This window comes from Mastigoproctus giganteus, chromosome 3 (genome assembly GCF_048544385.1).
Source record: "Mastigoproctus giganteus isolate SK-2022 chromosome 3, ASM4854438v1, whole genome shotgun sequence".
Classification (NCBI taxonomy): Eukaryota; Metazoa; Arthropoda; class Arachnida; order Uropygi; family Thelyphonidae; genus Mastigoproctus; species Mastigoproctus giganteus.
The window spans coordinates 230,365,006-230,386,514 of NC_143577.1; the positions used below are offsets into that span (position 1 = coordinate 230,365,006).

The following is a 21,509-nucleotide window of genomic DNA, read 5'->3' on the forward strand; positions in this document are numbered from 1 at the left end:
TCTGTTAATGTCAATTTTTCACTGCTAAAGTAACTTTGTAATTAGTTTGCTCATTTCACTTTATAAACGAAAGTTATTATAAATATGTTGATCTTAGTCAAGTTAGTTGGTACCTTTCATTGCCAACGCAATGAAAGCCACCAACCTTCAACAGCTGAATGACAGACAGCATTCGGTTTCGCCAAGTATATACTATCAATGTATAGAATATTAAGCTTGCATTACTAGTAAATCAACAAATCTCGGATAGCAAACCTGATGGGTGACGAAAATAAAGTGAATTTTAGCTTATGAATATAGCTATATATTATTATCTGCATGACTCACCCTTTCCTTCATTACTCAGTATGTTTCATTTTAGGTTCATTGTGCAGATTTCCGAAGATCTCGCTCTGGCAGCTTTTCAGTTCTTTCCTAAAATTTCGTTGTTCACTTTACTAACTGCATATTTTACATACTTAAAAGGTGTGCATTTAACTCACACAGTTATATTTCAGGACATAAATAGTTTTAATCACTTTTCCCTGTACGAAAATTATGACAGGGTTATCGACAATGATGACACCTGGTGGGTTCTGATTTTTATCACATGAAACAAATCAATGCATCGTTCATACTACACGGTATAGAGACTGTTAGGTTCGTTGGATAGCAATATGATCGTTTACTGGCTCTTACTTTTGTAAATGATACTGTTTTTAAAGTATGTATATTTTTAGCGTGTTTTGTTTAAAGTCATAAACCAAGGCATCAATTTCCTCAAGCAAAATTCAAGCCTTTTCTTTTCCACAATGTTTACATATGATAATTTCTTAACCATTACAGTAGTATCATATCATATCTTATCAGGAAAAAGCTCACTAGAAACTTGGATAACTCCAATTTTTTGCGAGCCGCTTATTATGAGGTACTATTCAATACATACACACATATATAATTTTCTTTTTCATCTGTACGATGAATTTTATGAGTGTTACGAAAGGCGAAAATCGATGATACTAGCAATGATATATTACCATTTACACCCTGTGACACATTACATTTGGAATGAAGTTGAAGAAATGGCATTAACTAAAAAGAGCACGACTGAGTGGAAAAGAAAATAATAATTATTTAGTACAGTTCGAATGTATACACCCGGTGAGTTTTTTTCTTGGGAAGGACTTATAGATTACCCGGGGGAAGTTAAACATTCTTTCTTCTATTGTGTAGATTTATTTTATATGCGTTGGGTCCATTCTTTTTTCTTCCACCCGAATATATTGTTACTTTATTGCGCACGTGTGTGTGTATATATATAGAACATGTTCTTGTTGAGTGTAAAAGAGTGTTATTAGACTTTCATTGCTGCAGGAAGAATTAACACCATGTTGATAGTGAAGGAATTATTCGTAAGTAATTTCTGCAGCCTGTTGAATATTATAGGGAATTTATGAAACAACTGAGGTCATGACAAAATTGGGCACGTCCTCATGAAAGATATGGAGAAGTTATGAACTTCTCCATATCTTTCATAACCTTCCCATGCTTCCAGCATTCAAGACAAATAGCTGCCGCAGAGTTGGAGACATTTAAAGACATTCAAATGAATGGGATAAAATAGCTAGACATCATACCCGAGAACATGTCCAGACATTTTTGACTGGTGTATAGTTTCCGAAGGCACATATTTTGAATTGTTAAGAAATCATTTAATCTCTACTGGTTTTCGTTTTATTTATTTGGCTCTTGAATTTTTTAGGCATGATATAATTTTGAAAGGGTAGAAAAGTGCCCTTATTATTACAACTACTTTTTAGGCATAACTTGGTAGCTGCTTTTGCATAATTCTTTCCTCTCACTATTATCAGGTTCATCATCCATTTGGAAACGGTCTGAGGTTCAGTTTTTGTCTCAGCTCGAGGAATTCCCAATAAAGCGTTTTTTTGTAGTTAGAAAATTAAAGACAGATTTTTCTTTCAGGTCTGTTTTTATTTTCCTCCCATATATGTGAAAATAACCTAAAATAATGCACTGATATCCTGCAATCTACTAGCCTTGTTATTTACAAAACAATTTAGTCCTAGTACCACCCCCCCTACTAAATTTATATGCCTAGTTGGCAATGTTTCGGGTGCACTGAGTAGAAAAGTGGTAGAGCTGTATGAGAACTGAAACAAATTAAAATGTGGGATGAAGAACTCTGGAGGAGGAGAAATGGAGCCCAATAGAGCATGTTGACAGAGAGAGAAAGAGAGGAATGGATACAATAGAGACCCAGAAAAGAAGCATGGACTGGAAACAAATCTTAATGGCTAAAACTTTAGCCATTAAGATTTTAAAACTGATGTTAAGAGTTTGCCACAGATGGATGCAGTAAGTAGGCTTTTTCACCCAGGGGAAACAAAATATATGTGTACTTTGCATCTTGAACAACTCAACCCAGCCTAACTCACAAATAGAATAGTTTTCTATTTTACACATTCTGCTTGCTCTCCCCCTCCAGGAAAGGGGGATTGTGCTTAGCATATCTGAATGAAGTCTTGCCTATCTCACTAGAACTTGTCCTTTGTTTCCATAAAATGAAGAACAATAAAACTCTACTTCCTTCTAGAAACGATTATAGGAAATTACTATATAGTTCTGCTTTATCTTTAATATATGAGACACTGACTAACCCTCCCCCCCCTTTTCCCAGCTTCTTCCTGCTGAGATCTACATGGTCAGCAATAAGCAGTGTTGATTGACCTTATCTGTCACCTTTGAGAATCAATAAAACCTATGAATTAGGGAAGTCACAAGTGGAGAGGGAAAAACATCTCTTTAGCTTCTCTGTTTTGTGCAGTAAGTAGTTTTAATTTGTTATAAGTTTGTAGTCCCAATGAAATGGATACAAGTTAGAAGATGTTTTTGTAGATTATTGACTTCAAATTGAAGGTGTGAAATTATGCTAAATAACATGGGAACAGGGCAGCGAAAGAGATTTTGGTCCTCCTCCAAATGAGAAATTAATACCTTGTTATTTATTAAGTGTTACTTATTACTTATTAAGTTGTATTTCAGATATATATACAGTAAAATATTTTTGTCAGAATTCTTCTAAATTCTGGGTGTGTCTTATCTTCTGGCAAATATGTTACTTGTCAGGCCTTTTATTATGAATCATAATGGGTGACATCAATAGTATGATTCATTTTTTGTCTAGACAGGTGTTACGGGTATCCCATCTATTGGATTTCATTACCAGCACTTGAGTTTCATTATGCATGCACAGTGTTCGGGTTACTTTTTTCACAGTACCTATCAACTTATTACAAGTTATTCCCAGTTCAGTTTGATTTTATATTAATTCTATCCAGTTTTACAATGTGGCAGTTATTCTAAGCAACAAATTTTCAGATAAATTATTTTTTTTCTGAACAGTGATTTGTATCTTCAAATTTTTATTCCTAATAACAGTTGACTAAATTTTATTTTTTAATCATTATTTAATCATCTATTTTAATTATGTAGTATTTGAAAATAAATACTACATTATCATTTCTTATAACATCACATTATTTAATTTCAAAATTGTTTATCATAATAGAACAAACACAATTACACTAAATACAGATCAAAGAACAAAGCAAATTACACTTTTTAAAAAATAGTTCTCTTTCCATTTTATATTCTTTTAGAACCAAATCCCTTACTGGATGATTGAATTTATTAAGGAACTCATAAATATTGTAATTTAGATATTGGAACTGATTGGAGTCAGACATTTCTAAAAAAAAATCCTGAGTTATTGATAAATCTAATTTAAATCTTATCACATGGAAAAGCATATTTTCTTAAAACTTAGTCATATTATTGGATAATATCTTTAAAATTACAATTAAATTTCAATTTAAGATTGGAGATACAATTCTTTACCTTGGGAGTGGTTAAACTACTGTGTGTAGTGTAAATCATTTTTTCATTGTTAATTAAAATTACATTATTTTCATACATACCATGTTTGAATGATTTCAAGGAAGAACTAGACAAATTATTGGAGCGGATGAACAGGTGATGTGGGAAAGGTTTGTTTTTTTTTTTCAGGCTGATGCTTTATAAGATTGCTTTCTTGTATCATTTTTCACTACTAATACTAATATTACACACACACACATATATATATATTTTTTTTTAATTTGGAAAATTAAATGCACAAGGCATAATCCTTATGGGTTTTGAAAATTAACTATATAATATCGGTGTAAATACACCATAGTTAACCCATAGATATGAGCTACGGTTGTAGCGTTGAAGGCATCGTTTTAATTGTGTCTCATAATGTGGTTGCCTTCACAACAAGATAGCTACTATTGAATTACTTCAAATAAATAATGCTTCTCTAGTAGAGAAGACTACTGTTATTTATTTTCAGCGGTACCACCACCCAGACGATCGTTTCGAAGCTGTGCGGCTTCATCATCAGTGGGCGGGCAGGTACCCAGGTAATACAACAAGCCATCTCAGTTGTGAAGTTATATCCGCATTATGAGAGATGCCAAAAGGGTGTGGTGGTAACGTATTCGGAAAATTAAATGCACAAGGCATAATCTTATGGGTTTTGAAAATTAACTATATAATATCGGTGTAAATACACCATAGTTAACCCATAGATATGAGCTACGGTTGTAGCGGTGAAGGCATCGTTTGGCATCTCTCATAATGCGGATATAACTTCACAACTGAGATGGCTTGTTGTATTACCTGGGTACCTGCCCGCCCACTGATGATGAAGCCGCACAGCTTCGAAACGATCGTCTGGGTGGTGGTGGTACCGCTGAAAATAAATAACAGTAGTTTTCTCTACTAGAGAAGCGTTATTTATTTGAAGTAATTCAATAGTAGCTATCTTGTTGTGAAGGCAACCACATTATGAGACACAATTAAAACGATGCCTTCAACGCTACAACCGTAGCTCATATCTATGGGTTAACTATGGTGTATTTACACCGATATTATATAGATATTTTTTTAAATAACACAGGAGTGATGTCTTCTTTGTCATTTGTCTATCTTGAAAGAAGAATAACCCCCTATCTAGTTGAAGTTGAACAAGACAGCCATTATCAAGTTTTAACAAACATACATACCTTCAGACAGCCTGGAAATCAGCAAATTACCTCTTCAAATATTGGAACTGGTGTTTCCTCTTACATTTCTTCAGCATCCAAATTTTGCTCATTTTTCTTATTTTCAATGTTGCATATTTCTTCACTGCTCAGTCTTGCTAATGTTGAAGTACCATTATAATTCACAAAATTGATGAAACTGAGTACTATTGAATTGGAATTAACTGAGTACTATTGAATTAACTGAGTACTATTGAATTGAATTAACTGAGTACTATTAACTTGCTTATTGTTGTCTTTTCCAATCTCATCATTTTTGGCTTTTATATGCACTTTAGAAACATTTGGCCATTAGAAATGATGGAGCTGGACAGGCATTTGGAACAAAGGAGGGGTGAAATGGGAGGGTTTTTTGGCTGATGCTGTATAAGCTCGCTTTCTTGCATCGTATGCCTCTACTAATGCTAATGAATCCCGCTTTTGTGAAGCAACTGGTGATTATTGCAGAACTTGCTGCATGCCAGCAGGTCATTGTTATATGTAATGTTTCAGTTCAGTCTTTCTCTCTGAGGAAGCAATTGCGTTCCGAATTGTTTTTTTTTTTGATACTTACTATGATTAAATGGTTATATCATAATAACGGGGCTGTAATTTGTTAATATAGTTTTCGGGGAGGTAGATCACTTTGATATTTCTGAGAAATTCATGTTTTATGGTTAGGTGATTATAATTACTGTGGGTGCACTTCATCAAACAGTAGTGTACATGCAGGTACCTATTGGATGGGCGACTCCGTATCCAGGTGGGAAGGAGCAGCAGTGCATAGCACACACTTCTTGATTAGACCGGGGTTCGAGCCCGTCACCACCAAATACGGAGGATGCGGAAGGGTCAGGGAATGACCACCGCATATCCCGGAGCAATATGGCCTTAGTTGCTAATGCTCCTAAAAACCAAATAACAAACAAACAACAAACCTATTGGATGAACATTAGAGTTAGGATATCATATAGGGACTGTATTTTTATTTACTAAATGTGAATCACATACACACACACAAATGGGCTAGGATTACAAAAAATGAATGCAAAATCTTGTTTATACTCTGGTATGACCATCACATCAAGAGGGGCTTACAATAAGTCACAAATACAGTTAATCATATTTAGTAGCCGCACAGGCTTGAATCACAGTCCGCTCAAAGAGCATGTGCTACTGCGCTCTCACTCCTGACCACTCAGCTGCAAACCTAAAATTGGAATACTGCTGTAATTGTTTTTTTCTGATTTTTTTTCCCTAATCTGACTTTAAATAGCTAAGGTTAGATTGCCACTTAATTAATTTCTAATTAACAATTAAGTAAAAAGGTTGAAATGACTTTTGAAGAACTGCCTAGGAAAAAAATGATATTCTTATAAAAATGAGTCAGAGCCAAAATAAACATTTTCACTCATGGAAGGGTGAAGCAAAGTCAGAAAAATTTTAAATACAAGTGGTGAACTAGGATCTCAAGTTCAAATGGAAGAATGTTATTGTCAACAGAAAATGATACTGGGGAGGATTTGGTAATGTACACATTCCCTAATTAAAGTGTTTGATTTCACTATGTACAAACAGACCTCAGTTTTTATTGATTTGAAGTTTATTCATGTTGGAATGCAGCACTTATTGGTGTATTGTAGTGCTCGGCCTTCTTAACTTGTTTTGATGTTATTATTTATAAAATTTTTTATTTGAACTGGAAAGCAGTGACTTCATTATAGAATTTGAAACAACAAAGGGTAGATAATTCATTTTTTAAATTTTTTTAAAGGACAGTATACCATCATATAAGTGGATCATATCATACAGATCAATGTACAGTCTTTTTGACCTTAGCAAGATCTTAACTTTGTTTCCACCAGGGAGAGGAAAACATCCAAGACCTAACATTTATCTTTCTGCTTATTCTGAAGTTGAAAACAGAAGTTTATTAGCTTTGGTGTGTGATAATGGTAAGAGATTCTTTTAAAATGATTTAATATTTTAAGTATTGTCCAGATAATAATGATATTTATATCTTGCACTTATTTTCTCATTTTGGTGAATAATCACTATACTTTTTTGCTTTAATTCTTATAATTATTATGATAAGAAAAGCTAATTGCTTGGACCAGCATTGATATCAATGCTTGATATTTTTTGCCACTAGGTTCAAAACCCACTGTGATTGTTAAGTTTTTTGTCTAGCTGTTTGTCTTTAGTACTTATAGTGTCATAATAGTGAGCATACATGGTCACTATTATGAACAGTCTGAATTTGAATCTGTGCACTGCCACAAAAAATGCATGGGTTAGTTAAATGAGCAACTTTCATTTTAGCTGCCAAAACAGTGAACTGTTTCTCAGCTAAGTCAACATGATACATTGTTACCTGCAACTTGTTTGGAGAGTTCTTGGTTCAATTCATATCTGAATTCTCTAGGCCTTTTCCATCAGGACTAGTTATTAGGCAGGGAAACTATGGTTTATCCCCTTGCATAACATGCAAATTGGCCTGTGAGGCCAATTTGCAATTGGCCACTGTATGGCAAATTGGCCATACAGTCAAAAGACAAATCTTGTATTTGGATTGGTCACCCAATGTGGGAGGAGGACGAGGAGTGGGAGATGGCCAAAAAAGGAAACAGAATTGCTTTCCTACCAACTGCTGACCTCTTTATGAGGTGAATATGCAACAAAAATTGAGTGAGAAGCAAAAGATTCTTTATTGTAAACAAAGATGATGAATAACAAGATACTAGTAAATTTTTTGAATGGAAGATTAAAAATTATCAAATTAGCAAATGATGACAATGTAGTATATTCTTGAATTTTTTTATTTTTTATTATGCTTATAATGTTTTAATTAGGTACACGTGTGTATACACTGCAAAAAATATGCATTTTCCAGTCACCTGAAACTTTCAGTAATGTAAATGTATGCACTCTCAGCACTGACATTGCCCTACTTCGAAGGTATATGAGAATCTAAACAAAAATTTGCATGACTGTTGTTCAGGTAAGAATATTGGGACTGGTGCAGTCTTGGAATAATGTGGTTACTGTTATGGACATGTTGCATTCAGATCCATAAAAAATCTACAAAAGGTATACAGCCCATTGTTAACTGAATGCTATTGATTTGAGCTACCATAACAGAGAAGTTATAAACTCTTCTGGTCAGGTCCATCAAATAGCATAAAGTGAAAATTTTTTTATTTTTATAAACAATTTGCTTTTCAAGACAGTTGGCTCAGTAATATTGGCGTCCAGTATATGATTCTTATTTGTGCGGTAGTTGTATTCACTTAACAAGGAAGAATGAAGTATGTCTTGCTAAGTGAGTACATTGCTTTTAGCCTGTGTTTGTAGATCTTATGCACATGTGAACAGATTTGAGTAGGGATAGAATATTGAGTTGTCTCTGAAATGGTTGGTCAACATGTTAAATCACTGCCTATGTGAGCCATGCTTAAAGAACTGTAGGAAGATGTTGGCAACAGTATTTATACAAAGGCAACTGTACCTATCCATCAGATTCTGAAGCCACCAGATGAAATACAGCACAAAATGATTGACAGATATATTGAAATATATATTATTTTCTCTCTGTATCATTTCAATTTTAGTATATGTATTGTTGACTCACCAGATTTCAAACATTATGACCCTAGATGGGGCATTGTCTGTATCAGTGTTCACTGATATAGACAAGACAGATACCTATAAGAGAACTATATGAAATGAATGGTGGAAATGTTTGTGGCTGTAGTCTGTATCAGTGTGAACACTGATACAGGCAATGAAATCAGGCTACATTCTTACTGTGTACTACTCTCTTCATATACCATACCATACCATCATCATCAGCATTTGCAGCACTGGGAAAGAGCTAAATGCTATGATGAATGCCATTGTTCTCTGTCTGGAACATTGTATTCAAGAGGAAGGCAATTGACCATACGAGAGTTTGTTGATCAGAGAGACTGGATATTTTTATGATAAATGATCTGTGAACAGGAGCAATTGTTAGTGTGCATACTGTTTGAAGAACATTTCATTAACACTGGTGTCATGGATGAGCTCCTGCCCATAAGCCTTTCATCATGGACCAGTTAGTTAATGAAAGTTAATGCACACTGATAAATGTGCTAGTTTTGTGTTTAGGGGAATTGGCTTAGTGCAAAAGAATTCATTACGGTTTTCTTCAGATGTACATAATTTCAGTGTGGTGCCAACATGGAGGCTGTGTTGAAAATGATTTCCATGTTCTAAATGTGAAGCATAACAGTGACAGTGTGAGGGGTGCATCTGTTTTACCTGGTATGTTGGCGCCTCCGTAGCCAGGTGGGAAGGAGCAGCAGTGGATAGCACACGCTTCTTGATTAGACCGGGGTTCGAGCCCATCACCACCAAATATGGAGGATGCGGAAAGGTCAGGGACTGACCACCGCATATTCCTGGAGCAATATGGCCTTAGTTGCTAATGCTCCTAAAAACCAAATAACAACAACCTGGTATGTTGCTTGGCCAGCTGTTTTTTTGAATAGTTCTTTGTAGAAGAAGCAATATCTTAACATCCTTGATACCACTCCTCCAATGATAAATAAGCAAATAAATTTCTTAAGTTTATTTATTTATGTATTGCTGATTTTATTTAAGATATTGATAAATTATTTATCAATATCTTAAACAAGATACTGATAAATAAGTCAAATTCAATGTATTCTCTAGATGGCCAAGGTCACAAGAGTTGCATGTTGATTATGACTGTTTGTATATATTTAAATAAGCACAGCTAGATTTTTTATTATCCTTGTCCCCCATCCCCTAACACCATAGTTCACAGTGCATTTTTTATAGCAGCATATGGGCTCGAACCCAGAACCTCCTTGTTTCTGCACCTATTAACCACAGAACTATGGATGTAATTTTATGGCACAGAATTTTAATGATAATGTTCCCTCCTCCCAGTCACAAATCTGTGTGATGGGTGGGTTAGTTTGTGGAGAATAATATGACACTGATGACTGGTCTGCTGTGGTCTCAATAGAACCATTATAGAACAGATTGGAAAGACATCAGAGGGCCAGCATGATTTGCCAAATTAAAAGTTCTGCTGGAGGAATGGAGAAATGTTTCTGTTGACAGATATCATAAATTGACGAAAATTATTCTATGAAAGTTACATGCCTGTATTACAGACAAAAGAGGTTCTGTACTGTATTACAATCTGATTTGCAAACCGCTATTGTCTTTTTTTTTTTTTATTAGTGTTCTTGTACTTTTTTGTAACATAATGTATGAGGCACATTCAAGTTATAAGGTCTCCTAATTTAAATTTCACAAATTTGTTAACGAATAAGATTATTTGTATAGCTGGTATTGATTGTTTGAAGTGCCTCCCATAAGGTAGTAGCACTATGCCATACCACAGAAAGATGTTGTCATTCTCTAAGTGGGTGGGCCCTGGGTGCCAAGCGAATGTGACTGAGCGATTTCCCAAAAGTGATCTACAGTTATTTTACGTTCTTGACGTTAATAAATTTATTCATTTAAAAACAGCTCTTGTAACAAAAACACTTGTACAGAGCAAGAAAGGAAAGGCACCTTTCTTTATTTCTTCTAGTTTACTACTAACCACTTACTACTTTTCGCTTGGTCACACCAGGCACTGCTCCTGCCTCCCCGTGGCGGGGCCGGTAACCTAGGCAGAAAAGTCCATCTGCCAGGGGCTAAGAGGAGCCAACATGGAACAAAATATGTTTCCAACTTTAGAGCCGCCAAGCTGTCGGCCAAACACAGAAAATGACCATGATCATGATTCGTCGCAAGCAAAGAGGTTGAAAACCAATCCCTTGGCGACAGACTTACCTGCATTCTTAATAATGCACTCACTATCTGAACAGCCTCTCAGTAAGCTATCCCCCTTTTTAATTCAAAAACATCTGGAAAGTATTGCAGGGTCTCCCAAGACGGTTAAGAGACTGCAATCAGGGGACTTACTTATTGAAACTCTAAATAGCAGGCACTCTGAGAAATTACTAAAAAAGACAACTTTCGCTGGTATTCCAGTGAAAGTAACTCCACATGCAACCCTAAATACATCAAAGGGTGTAATATCTAGTTGGGACCTGATGAATGTGATGGAGGAAGAAATTAAAGAAGAGCTTCAGGAACAAAATGTAATAGCTGTAAAAAGAATAATGATAAAAAAAGACAATATTCTCACACCTACCAGATATATCATTCTTACCTTCAACAGTTGAAGCCTGCCCTCATCAGTAAAAGCTGGATATCTACTTTGCCACACTCGTCCTTTCATACCAAATCCGTTGAGATGTTATAAATGCCAAAAGTATGGCCACTCTCAAACGACATGCAGAGGGAACATGTTTGTCCCAACTGTGGATCCTCCGATCACATTGAAAGTGATTGTTTGTCGAAAGAAATTATATGTCCCAACTGCAAAGGCAACCATCCTGCCTACTCTAAGACGTGTGAGAGGTGGAAAACAGAGAAACAAATTGTAAAATATAAAGTTGAAAACAGAGTTAGTTATCAAGGGGCAAGAAAATTAATTGCACCCAGTATGCGTAACCGTACCTATGCCAATATTGCAAAAAAATATCAAACCACTGCCACACAAACTGATGTTACCATTCCTTCAAACACTTCCATCTCTGACTGGGCTCGGGCTGTCCTCTCTCAGCAACAGCCAGTCCCGTTAAGCACTCAGACCAAGCAAATAATACGCCTCTCACAATACCAGCAAAATCTCAATCTCCGCCAGTGAATGCCACTACTACAAATAATGATAGTTCGACTTCAAAAAAGATTATTCGGGACACATCGATGGAGGCAGAGTACCCATCCAAACAGGAAGATCCAATTCTGGAAATATTTGCAGAAGAAGAGATGGACACTGGTCGCCGTTCCTTTCCAAAAAGAGACAAACCAAAACCAGAACACCATAAGACAGCCACGTCCAGTACAGCTTCTTCTTCTAAATTCAAGTAATGCCTAACATCTTGCAATGGAATTGCAGAGGCTTTTGTGGAAACATTGACGACATCCGTTACTTAATTAATCGCTACTCTTCAGTGGGTTTCTGCCTGCAAGAAACCTATTTAACTACTCAAATTTCCATTTCCATAAAAAACTACTTTTTCTATAGACGAGATCGGAATACATTAGATTCTGCTCGTGGTGGTGTAGCTATTTTAATTAGTACAAGGATTCCAGCTAGGCAAATCACTCTCCAAACCCAAATCGAAGCTGTCACTGTGCGTCTGATTACTCAGACTACATTAACTCTAGTCTCAGTTTATCTCCCACCAAATCATACCTACTCTTATAATGATCTTAAAGAACTCTTATTACAGCTACCCTCCCCTATCTGCTTGCTAGGGGATTTCAATGGCCACCACCCTTTATGGGGTTCATCTAAATTAGACAGACGCGGCCGACTGATTGAAACTTTACTGGAAAAAGAAAACCTCACTCGTCTTAACAGTGGCTCGCACACCCATATACAGTTACCCAATGGACAGACTTCTGCCATTGACCTATCGATTTGCTCCCCGATACTGTTTTCAGCTATGCAATGGTCCACTGTGGATGATCCCATGGGCAGTGATCATTTTCCAATTGTTTGTAATCTGTTGACTACACAACCACAATTACAACAGCCCTGCAGGAAATGGAAATTCTCTAAAGCCAATTGGGCCAAATTTCAGTCAGCAATCACTCTTGACAAAAAAAACTATTCAACTACAGCCCATAGATGAAGTTACTGATTATATTACATCCCGCCTTTTAGTTGCAACTAAGTACTCAACTCAGTTATCAAATCCCCCGTCCCGACGGCATTTCAACTACTGGTGGAATGAAGAGTGCACAAAAGCAAAGAAGGAAAAAAATAAAGCATTTAATTTATTCCGTCAATCTCCAACCACAGCTAATCTAATTAGCTACAAGAAACTAAGGGCAAAGGTGCGTTACATTCAAAAGCAGGCCAAGAAAGATTCTTGGACTATGTTTGCATCAACTATCAATAGGAACACTGACTCCAGACTAATATGGAAAAAAATTAGGCAGCTTTCTGGGAAGTTTCCAACTGTTCTTTCCCCAATTCTCTCCTGCAATGGGCAAGAACTCTCTGCTCCTCTAGATATAGCCAATGCCTTGGGCAAAACTTTTGCTGAAATATCGGCTGCATCAAACTACACTCCAAAATTCCAGAAAATTAAGACTGCCAACGAACAGAGACCTATCAACTTTCGAACCTCACTGTCACTTCCATATAATCAGCCTCTGCAATATTGTGAACTTTTACAGGCCATCAGAACAACACGAAACAGTGCCTCTGGGCCAGATGGCATATATTATGTCATGCTGCAGCATCTCGATGAGAAAAACTTACAACTGCTTCTAATCTTTTTTAACTGGATCTTCCTGGAAAATATTTATCCAACCTCTTGGCACCATGCTACAGTTTTGGTGTTTTTGGAACCTGGAAAAGATCCCTCCAGTTCTAATAGTTACAGACCAATATCTCTGTCAAGTTGCCTTGGTAAAATTCTTGAAAAAATGATCCATAGTCGACTCACTTGGATCATTGAAACTCAACATCTACTGAGTAATTGTCAACATGGCTTTCGCAAAAACAGGTCATCCCTAGATCTGATGATCAAGGCAGAATCTGAAATTCGCAATGCCTTTGTGAAAAACGAACACCTTGTCATGGTCTCCATTGATATAGAGAAGACATTTGATACTACCTGGTGGTATGGCATTCTCAGTGACCTATATAATCTTGGTCTACGAGGCAACCTACCCATATTTATTAGGAACTTCCTCAAGAGCCGATCTTTCCAGTTGAGATATCAAAATTCCCTTTCTGCTACATTCTCGCAGGAAGGAGTACCACAAGGATCAGTTTTGAGTGCAACCTTGTTTGCCCTTAAAATTGATTCCATTACAAAAGTACTTCCAAATACTGTAGAGGCTTACCTTTACGCTGACGATCTCGCTATTTCTTGCCATTCTCAGAACATGAGATCTATCAAAAGGCAATTGCAGATGTCCCTCAATAAAGTTCAAAAGTGGGCTGAGCTCAATGGATATCGTCTTTCCCAACAGAAAACAGTTGCGATCCACTTTTGCTGTCAACGCAAATTGCATGCAGATCCTGAACTTCGGATTTCAAATTCCACCATTCTGATTGCCAGCAATATGAAATTCTTGGGACTAATCCTGGACAGTAAGCTCAACTTCTTAGAGCATGTTAAATTAATACGTACTGCCTGTCTTAAAAAGATCAACATGCTAAGAGCTTTATCTGCCCTCTCTTGGGGAGCAGATCGTACAACTTTGCTGCTCTTATATAGAGCACTGATTAGATCCCGTTTAGATTATGGTGCTCCAGTTTATGATTCTGCCCGAAGGTGTGTGCTATGTTGGCTGGATCCTATTCAACATAACGCACTGCGGATTGCAATTGGTGCATACAGGACATCTCCAACTCAGAGTCTATACATTGAAGCTAATGAGCCCGTCTGCATCTTCGTAGAAAAATGTTACTACTTAAATATGCAGCCAAAATACAGACTTCCTATTCGCATCCTATTCAGCCATACCTTTTTAATCAACCACTAGTTAATCTCTATAGAAATAAACCAAGTAAAATCCAACCAGCTGGCCTACGGTTCCTTGAAATATCACAGAACTGGAATGTTCCTCTCCACAATAGGCAACAGATAAAGAGTTGCTCTCATCCACCATGGACCACCTTTCCTCAACTGACCTCTGATACCTATTTTCTTCAATGGGGAAAGAATTGCCTACCGTCAGTGACTATGCAACAACTCCATGCTAGCCATATTCAAACCTATGCCGACTTCTTGCTGATATATACGGATGGTTCCAAATCTCTGTCAACTGTTGGAGCAGCAGCAGTGTTTCCCTCTGCTATCATATCAGCTTCTCTTCCACCTGAGTATAGCAACTTTTCAGCAGAACTATATGCAATACAGTTAGCTCTAGAAAATTTGACTCTACATCCATCTGCAAAATATATAGTTTATACTGACTCTCTCAGCTCAATTAAAGCAATGCAGAATACATCTCAAAAGAATCACCATATTGTAATGAAAATCAGGAGTTTGTTATTGCAGATTTATCATCGTCAACAACTAGTGAAGTTTTCTGGATTCCAGCACATTCAGGCATAAAAGGGAATGAAGTGGCTGATATATCTGCCAAAAGTCCAAGTTCAGACCTAACTTCTGTCCCTATTCCAGTGCCCGATTATAATATCTTAATTCAAGCAGCATGCCATGCACAGTGGACAGAATTATGGCATAACCAAACGAATAACAAACTTTTCCAGCTGAAACAATACCCAAAGTTCTGGCACTCCAGCAATCAGACACTGCGGCGGGAAGAAGTGGTACTCACACGAATGAGAATAGGACACACCCATCTGACTCACCTCCATCTACTAATGGGCGATGATCCTCCTCAGTGTCCACACTGCTTAGAATATCTAACAGTCAAACACATTCTGATTGATTGTCCACAGTATCAACAACATTGAGCTGCAATACTTCAAAATCTGGCTAATCGTCGAGAACCATTGACTTTACATCATATCATTGGAGAGGACGCAAATGTTAACGAGCTTTTCTGCTTTTTAAAACAAATTGGAGTGTATCATCTTTTATAAATTGGCTTCAGAACTGAAACAAATTTAAACTGGATTATTTTTTAATATTCCTACGAATAGGCGCACTATAGCCATAGCAGCTAATGCGCCAATAAACACCCATACCACACACACTCTAAGTGGGGGTGTGTGTGATAGTGAAAAATGGCATAATTTTCTTTTCAAGGGCAGTATGTTATTATTTGGTTTTTAAATCTGTACGAAGAAATTGCTATTGATATTCATGTAAAATATATTTAAATGTCTTTAAAGTCTGATGGATATGAAAAATATATGAATGATGCATGAGGTCTAGATTTCACAGTTCTAGGAAAAGAATTGTGTGAGAACAAAACACATCAACCAAGAACTGCAAATCAGTTCTGAGGACATTACCCATTCTAGGCAGAGGCTATGAAAGACGGATGTAATTTTATGGCACAGAATCTTAATGATAACGTTTCTTCCTCCCAGTCACAAATCTGTGTGATGCATTAGATAATAGTGAACTTATAACATCATTAGGCACATATGTGGGCTCTGCGCATATAATTTTGCATGAAGACTTCAATATGAGACAGATGGGCACCCAGGGTGCTTTTTTTAGAAATAGAGACAATCATTTTGACATATATCAGAAAATTCTTGTGTTAATTTCTGCAATGAGTGGTGCTTTCTTTCCCATAATTGCCAAGAACCAGTCTACTCTTCTGATGCAACATCACACTAATTCATCTAAAACAGACGAATTACCCAATGATGGTGGGTCCTAGAGATGCTGACATTTCACCAGAAGGCATAACATGTTGCTATTTCTGCTCAGCGTCAAAACCAAGGGAATTGTATTTCTTTAGTGATTAGTGACTTCCGATGAGACGTGAATATACTACTTCACTCTAGCATCAGAAGTCCAGTATGGGATAACACAATGAAGGATTCCACTACCCAAAAAATTCAAGACAGCCTTCAACTGACAAGGTCATGCTGGTTGTCTTTTGGGATTCAGAAAGGTTGATTCTTGTTGGTTTTCTGCCCCCTTGTGAAGTAGTTAATGATCAGTAATATAACAATTTCCTTTTCATTGATGTGTATACAATAGTTTGTGAAGAAAAGGCCTGGAAAACTGCCAGAGGGAATCATTCTATAACAAAATGTTCACATATGGCAAATTTGACAATAATATTGGCCACTTTGGATGGCTAGGAAATTGTGAACCACCTTTTCCTTTCTGTTTAGATTTATCTCCCAGTAATTATCACCAGTTTAAACCAATGAAGGGGTTCGTGATAGGCTGGAAATTTAAGACATGATAATCAAATGTAGTATTCTGAACTGGCTACACTGTCAGCCTGCTCCTTTCCATGTTGTCAGCATCAGTACCTTTTCATGGTGATGACAAAAATGTGTCAGTGTAGAGCAGGGGTCAGCAACCTTTTTGAGTGAAAAGCCATTTTACATCTAATTATAAAAAAGAGAGAATCCGAAAAGCTGCACTTCAGCTCAAGAAAGGGGGAGGGATGGGGGAGTTTTTTGAGAAATGAAATAGTGGGAAGGTGTTTTATTAAAAAAAAAATATATTTTTTTTGAAATATTATTTATTAATAATATTTCTAATTAATGTGACTTTTGCTGTTGAACTTCTTGAGCGAGTCTCTCAGCATCAGGGAAGTATGCCGTAATTTTCATCTTTAAACATGCCAAGAGACTTGCATTGTTCAGACAGTTTCTTGATTTATTTTTAATATAGTTCATGTTTGAAAATATTTGCCCGAAGAAATTCGTCGAACCAAAAACTGAGAGAAATCCAAACGCAAATATTTTCAAATTTATATATGTGTCCGGTAAGCTACACCACGCATTGAACACAATTTATTCTTGGTTTTTCAACTCTATCGGCATCCATTTATGTAGAATTGTGAGGGCAGCCTTTTGCCTCTCCAAATGCTCAATTTCAGTTTTAAGGCATTTTAGTCTTGCACTCCACACATGTCCTTGATTTTTAAGTCCTCTAACTCCATTTCAAACTTTGCTTCATCTGGGCTAAAAGTTAAAGAGCCACAGTTACATGCTCAAAGAGCCAAGGTTGCCGACCCCTGGTGTAGAGGAACAATATATTGAAAAGAATAATAAGGTTGGTGATTCTGTATTAACAAATACTGTGCAGTTGTAAATGTTTTATGTGCTGATATTAGACTTTTTTTCTTTTTTTTTTTAGTAGGGTTTGTCTGATAGTTTTTGAATTTATTGAAGATACCAGTTTGTGTAATGAATATAGTAATTTTCTTTATTTGTTATATTTAATTATATAAATTATTTTATTTGTATTTAATTTATCAAAAAATAAGGCTATATATTTTGTTTTGCAAAATTTAGATTTAAAACTATTAAACTGAGAAATAATCTTAAGCAATTTCAGCATACTGTGTTCCACAATACATGGTAAATGATAATGGAAATAGATAATGAAAGTGGATCCTTCTCTTATTATTTGATTTTCTTTTCATTGATTTACAAATTTTAAAGTTTTTGGCCAATTTTATATTATAAGATATTATTTTTGTTATGAGTTACAATATAATTAATTTATTATATAATACACGTTTATATTTATGTATTACTTCCTTTACCTTTTTTACAGGTTATCTTTTGTTTTACTATGTGGCTGTTAACAGTAAGCCCATTGTACAACAGTTAAATTGGTTTTCTTGTCAAAAGAAAAGAATAAAAGCTATATCTTTTGACCCTTCTGGATCATGGCTACTTTTAGCATCGGCCGATGGAACCTTATATATTTTGCCTGTGATGCATTTTCTGGTACGATTTTGAGCTCTGTTTTTTTTAGTTATTTTCTAATAATTTATTTTTAGCATAATTATTATCATTAATCAGATGAAAACTGTAGAGTAAGCTGTTGTATATGTTTCCTTTAATCCTTACTGCAGATTTGCCATCTTAATACAAACTTTTTTTTCCCATTGAAAGATTATCCTTGTTCCCCATTCCCTCCCCAGTAGTATTACGCAAGCAAAAATCTTGTGTGATTTCAATAGAATCAGGCAGGCTGACTGGTTGATTCTGTTAATTTTCATTTCCATGTTTGCATGATAAACACCTATAAATTCCCTAATATAGATTCAGTATTATAAAAAAACAACAAAAAAGAAATGCTTCAGAAATATTAAAAACTCATTCCCAGGAGGAAAGTAGTTAGTGCAACATTGACATCACCTGCTAATAGTCTGGTGCTAACAGCATTGGCATGCTCTCTGACAAGGTGGTATTACCACAGAAACAGCTGTTGGAGCAGTGACATTTCTTTTAAATAAATACAATATTTTTTATTTATTTATTTATTTTATTCATTTTTAAATAAATAGTTTTTGTAGGCTTGGAATAGGAAAGAATAGAGCAGTTCTGCTATGTATATAAATTCATATCTTTCTCATTCAGTCTGGTATTCACTCATGTTTCAGGGTCAAATACAACTCAGTCAGAAAGTACACAGTAAATTGGTCATATATTTGATAGAATATTAATTTCGTATATTGGGTGAAAGGCATGATGTGGGGATGTGTAATATTATAATATTAATTAACAATAGTAAATAATAACAGTGAAAATAATAGTAATTTCACATGAAATTAGTTAATTGAATGCTAATTTAAAGGTTAGTTAACCTTTTATTTAGCATTCGATTAATGGATCATTGTTATCCTTTTTATAATTAGCGTTAATTTCATAGTTATTTCAGTTGATTTTTCTGCCTTTTTTTTGTTTCAAATGAGGGGTCCTACTGTTCTCTTATTGATTTCATTAGACTTTCCGCTAGTTTAACATGCATATGTGGTACCATTAAGCACAACTTGCATATTAACTGTAACTATACATAGATAGAGACAGACACTCTTAAAGTATTTTCCTTGAACAGTAATTCACTTTTGCCACCATTGTGTTTTGTTTGCTGCAGATTTGGTGGTGTTTACTGTTCCAGATGCTTTTGCTGAATTGTCTCTTGTAGCCAGTATAATACCTCTACATATCTTTCCTTATTCACAATGGCACCTTGAGGAATAAATTTATAGTGCACAATACTGTGATGGTCAAAAAGTTTACTCCTAGTGTTACCTTTCTTTTTGTCCTGTCTTGCCAAAATTTTTTTTTTATTGCAGTGAATGAGGCAGTTTACATGTTGATGATGTGTACTTTGTTTGTGGGTCATAGAGAAAATACCAAGTCTTTTCTCTGGTGATGATAGATTTTAAGAACAACAGCATCAGAAAGCATCTGAGGCACCACACTGAGCAACCTGATGCATGTTCAAATCTGCTTAAAATTCCATGGCAGTTTTGTGTGAAAAGCTTAAAGCTCCTGCAAGTTTATCATTGGTCAGAATGCAGTTCTAATGCATGAGTTGTCCAGCTGTTTCAATTTTTTTGGGTATGCAAACTGTTAAAGGTCTTCCAGCATGTTTATTATCTGCTAAACTTTCTCTTCCCTTTTAAATCTGTCATGCCATTCAGACATGGCAATGTGAGACAAAAAAAATTTTCTGTAAACCTCATACATCATTTCCAGTGTTTCATAATGTCTCTAAGCATTGGCAAAATCTGATTTTTGCAAGATTTTCCAAATTTTATATTTTTTACACTGAGAAATCATAATTAAATAAATGCACTTCAAATGCGCACAGCAATGAAACTTGTACTGAATGATTAATGAACTACTGTGTACAAGTAGATGCAGGTTGAAAGTACAATTTGGCAACAGCAAGCCAGGAATTTGACTGCATTATATAATATTTTAGTTGTGAATCAGTTGTTTTAAATTTCATATTAAAGATATTATTTATTATGAGATGAAAGTATGTACTAAACTGGCTTTTTTTTTTTTTTTTTCCTTAATTATTTTCAAGGACCCCTCCATAGAAATATCACACTGCTGGAAAACAGATGACCTAACTGCAATCAAAGTTACCAAACACAAAGGTTAGTTTCTTTGAAGCTTATTGTAAAGAAATTAATTGAGAGTGTACAATTATAAATAGATATTATTAATAAATGGATAAAAATCTTATTTGATTTTTAATTTTCATTAAAATTAATCAAATTTAAATATAAAGTTATGTATTAATTTAAATTTGACCTTCCTTTATATGCTGAAAAGAAATCCAGTTTTCCAATTTTAGGAAAATAAATACAGAAAAATAAATGCATGGCAAAACATAAAGTGGTTACTGGATTATAAGATGTTTACTTACTCACATAAAATCTAGAATAAAACTTATTCTGGTGAGTGGCTGCAGTAAAATAAACACTATTATTAATTTTTTTTGGTAGTGGTGGTTGGGGAGAGATTTTCATTTAAATTTAAACTGACACCACAAATTTTAATTATGCTTTGTGATCATGATCTGAATGCATATTTAGATAATTGGTAGCAAGTATACTTTAAGTCGTCTGTGATAGTAGAGTAATTTTGTCACATGTTTGAACTCTTTATTTGGGACTGAGTTAGCTATTCTCAGGCCAGGGAGTTGGATTTTCCTTATGAGTTATATTCTGGGGCTATTGTGGATAAGTCAGCCTGTGAATGTACACTTGTGTATCCAAACCATCAGGTCAGTATGGGGACTTGACCAGTATCTTCTCCCTCATGTAAGAGGAGGCTTGTCAGTGTTTTTCAGCCATGAATCC

General features: G+C 35.5%; 2 protein-coding genes across 2 annotated transcripts in view; one reads left to right on the forward strand and one right to left on the reverse strand.

The window, feature by feature from the left end:
* Positions 1–485, reverse strand: part of LOC150088828 (transmembrane protein adipocyte-associated 1 homolog) — a 194,872-nt gene extending 194,387 nt beyond the window's left edge. Inside the window, exon 1 of the mRNA XM_090370928.1 lies at positions 328–485. The gene's annotated coding sequence lies outside the window, so the exon portion shown is untranslated. The remainder of the gene's footprint in view (positions 1–327) is intronic.
* Positions 486–597: 112 nt separating this feature from the next.
* LOC150088829 (uncharacterized) overlaps positions 598–21,509 on the forward strand; it is a 247,355-nt gene continuing 226,443 nt past the window's right edge. Inside the window, exons 1-4 of the mRNA XM_090370333.1 lie at positions 598–703; positions 6,901–7,081; positions 18,455–18,630; positions 20,729–20,801. Of these exons, the coding sequence (XP_090226459.1) occupies positions 6,943–7,081; positions 18,455–18,630; positions 20,729–20,801 (388 nt within the window). The 5' untranslated portion in view covers positions 598–703; positions 6,901–6,942. The remainder of the gene's footprint in view (positions 704–6,900; positions 7,082–18,454; positions 18,631–20,728; positions 20,802–21,509) is intronic.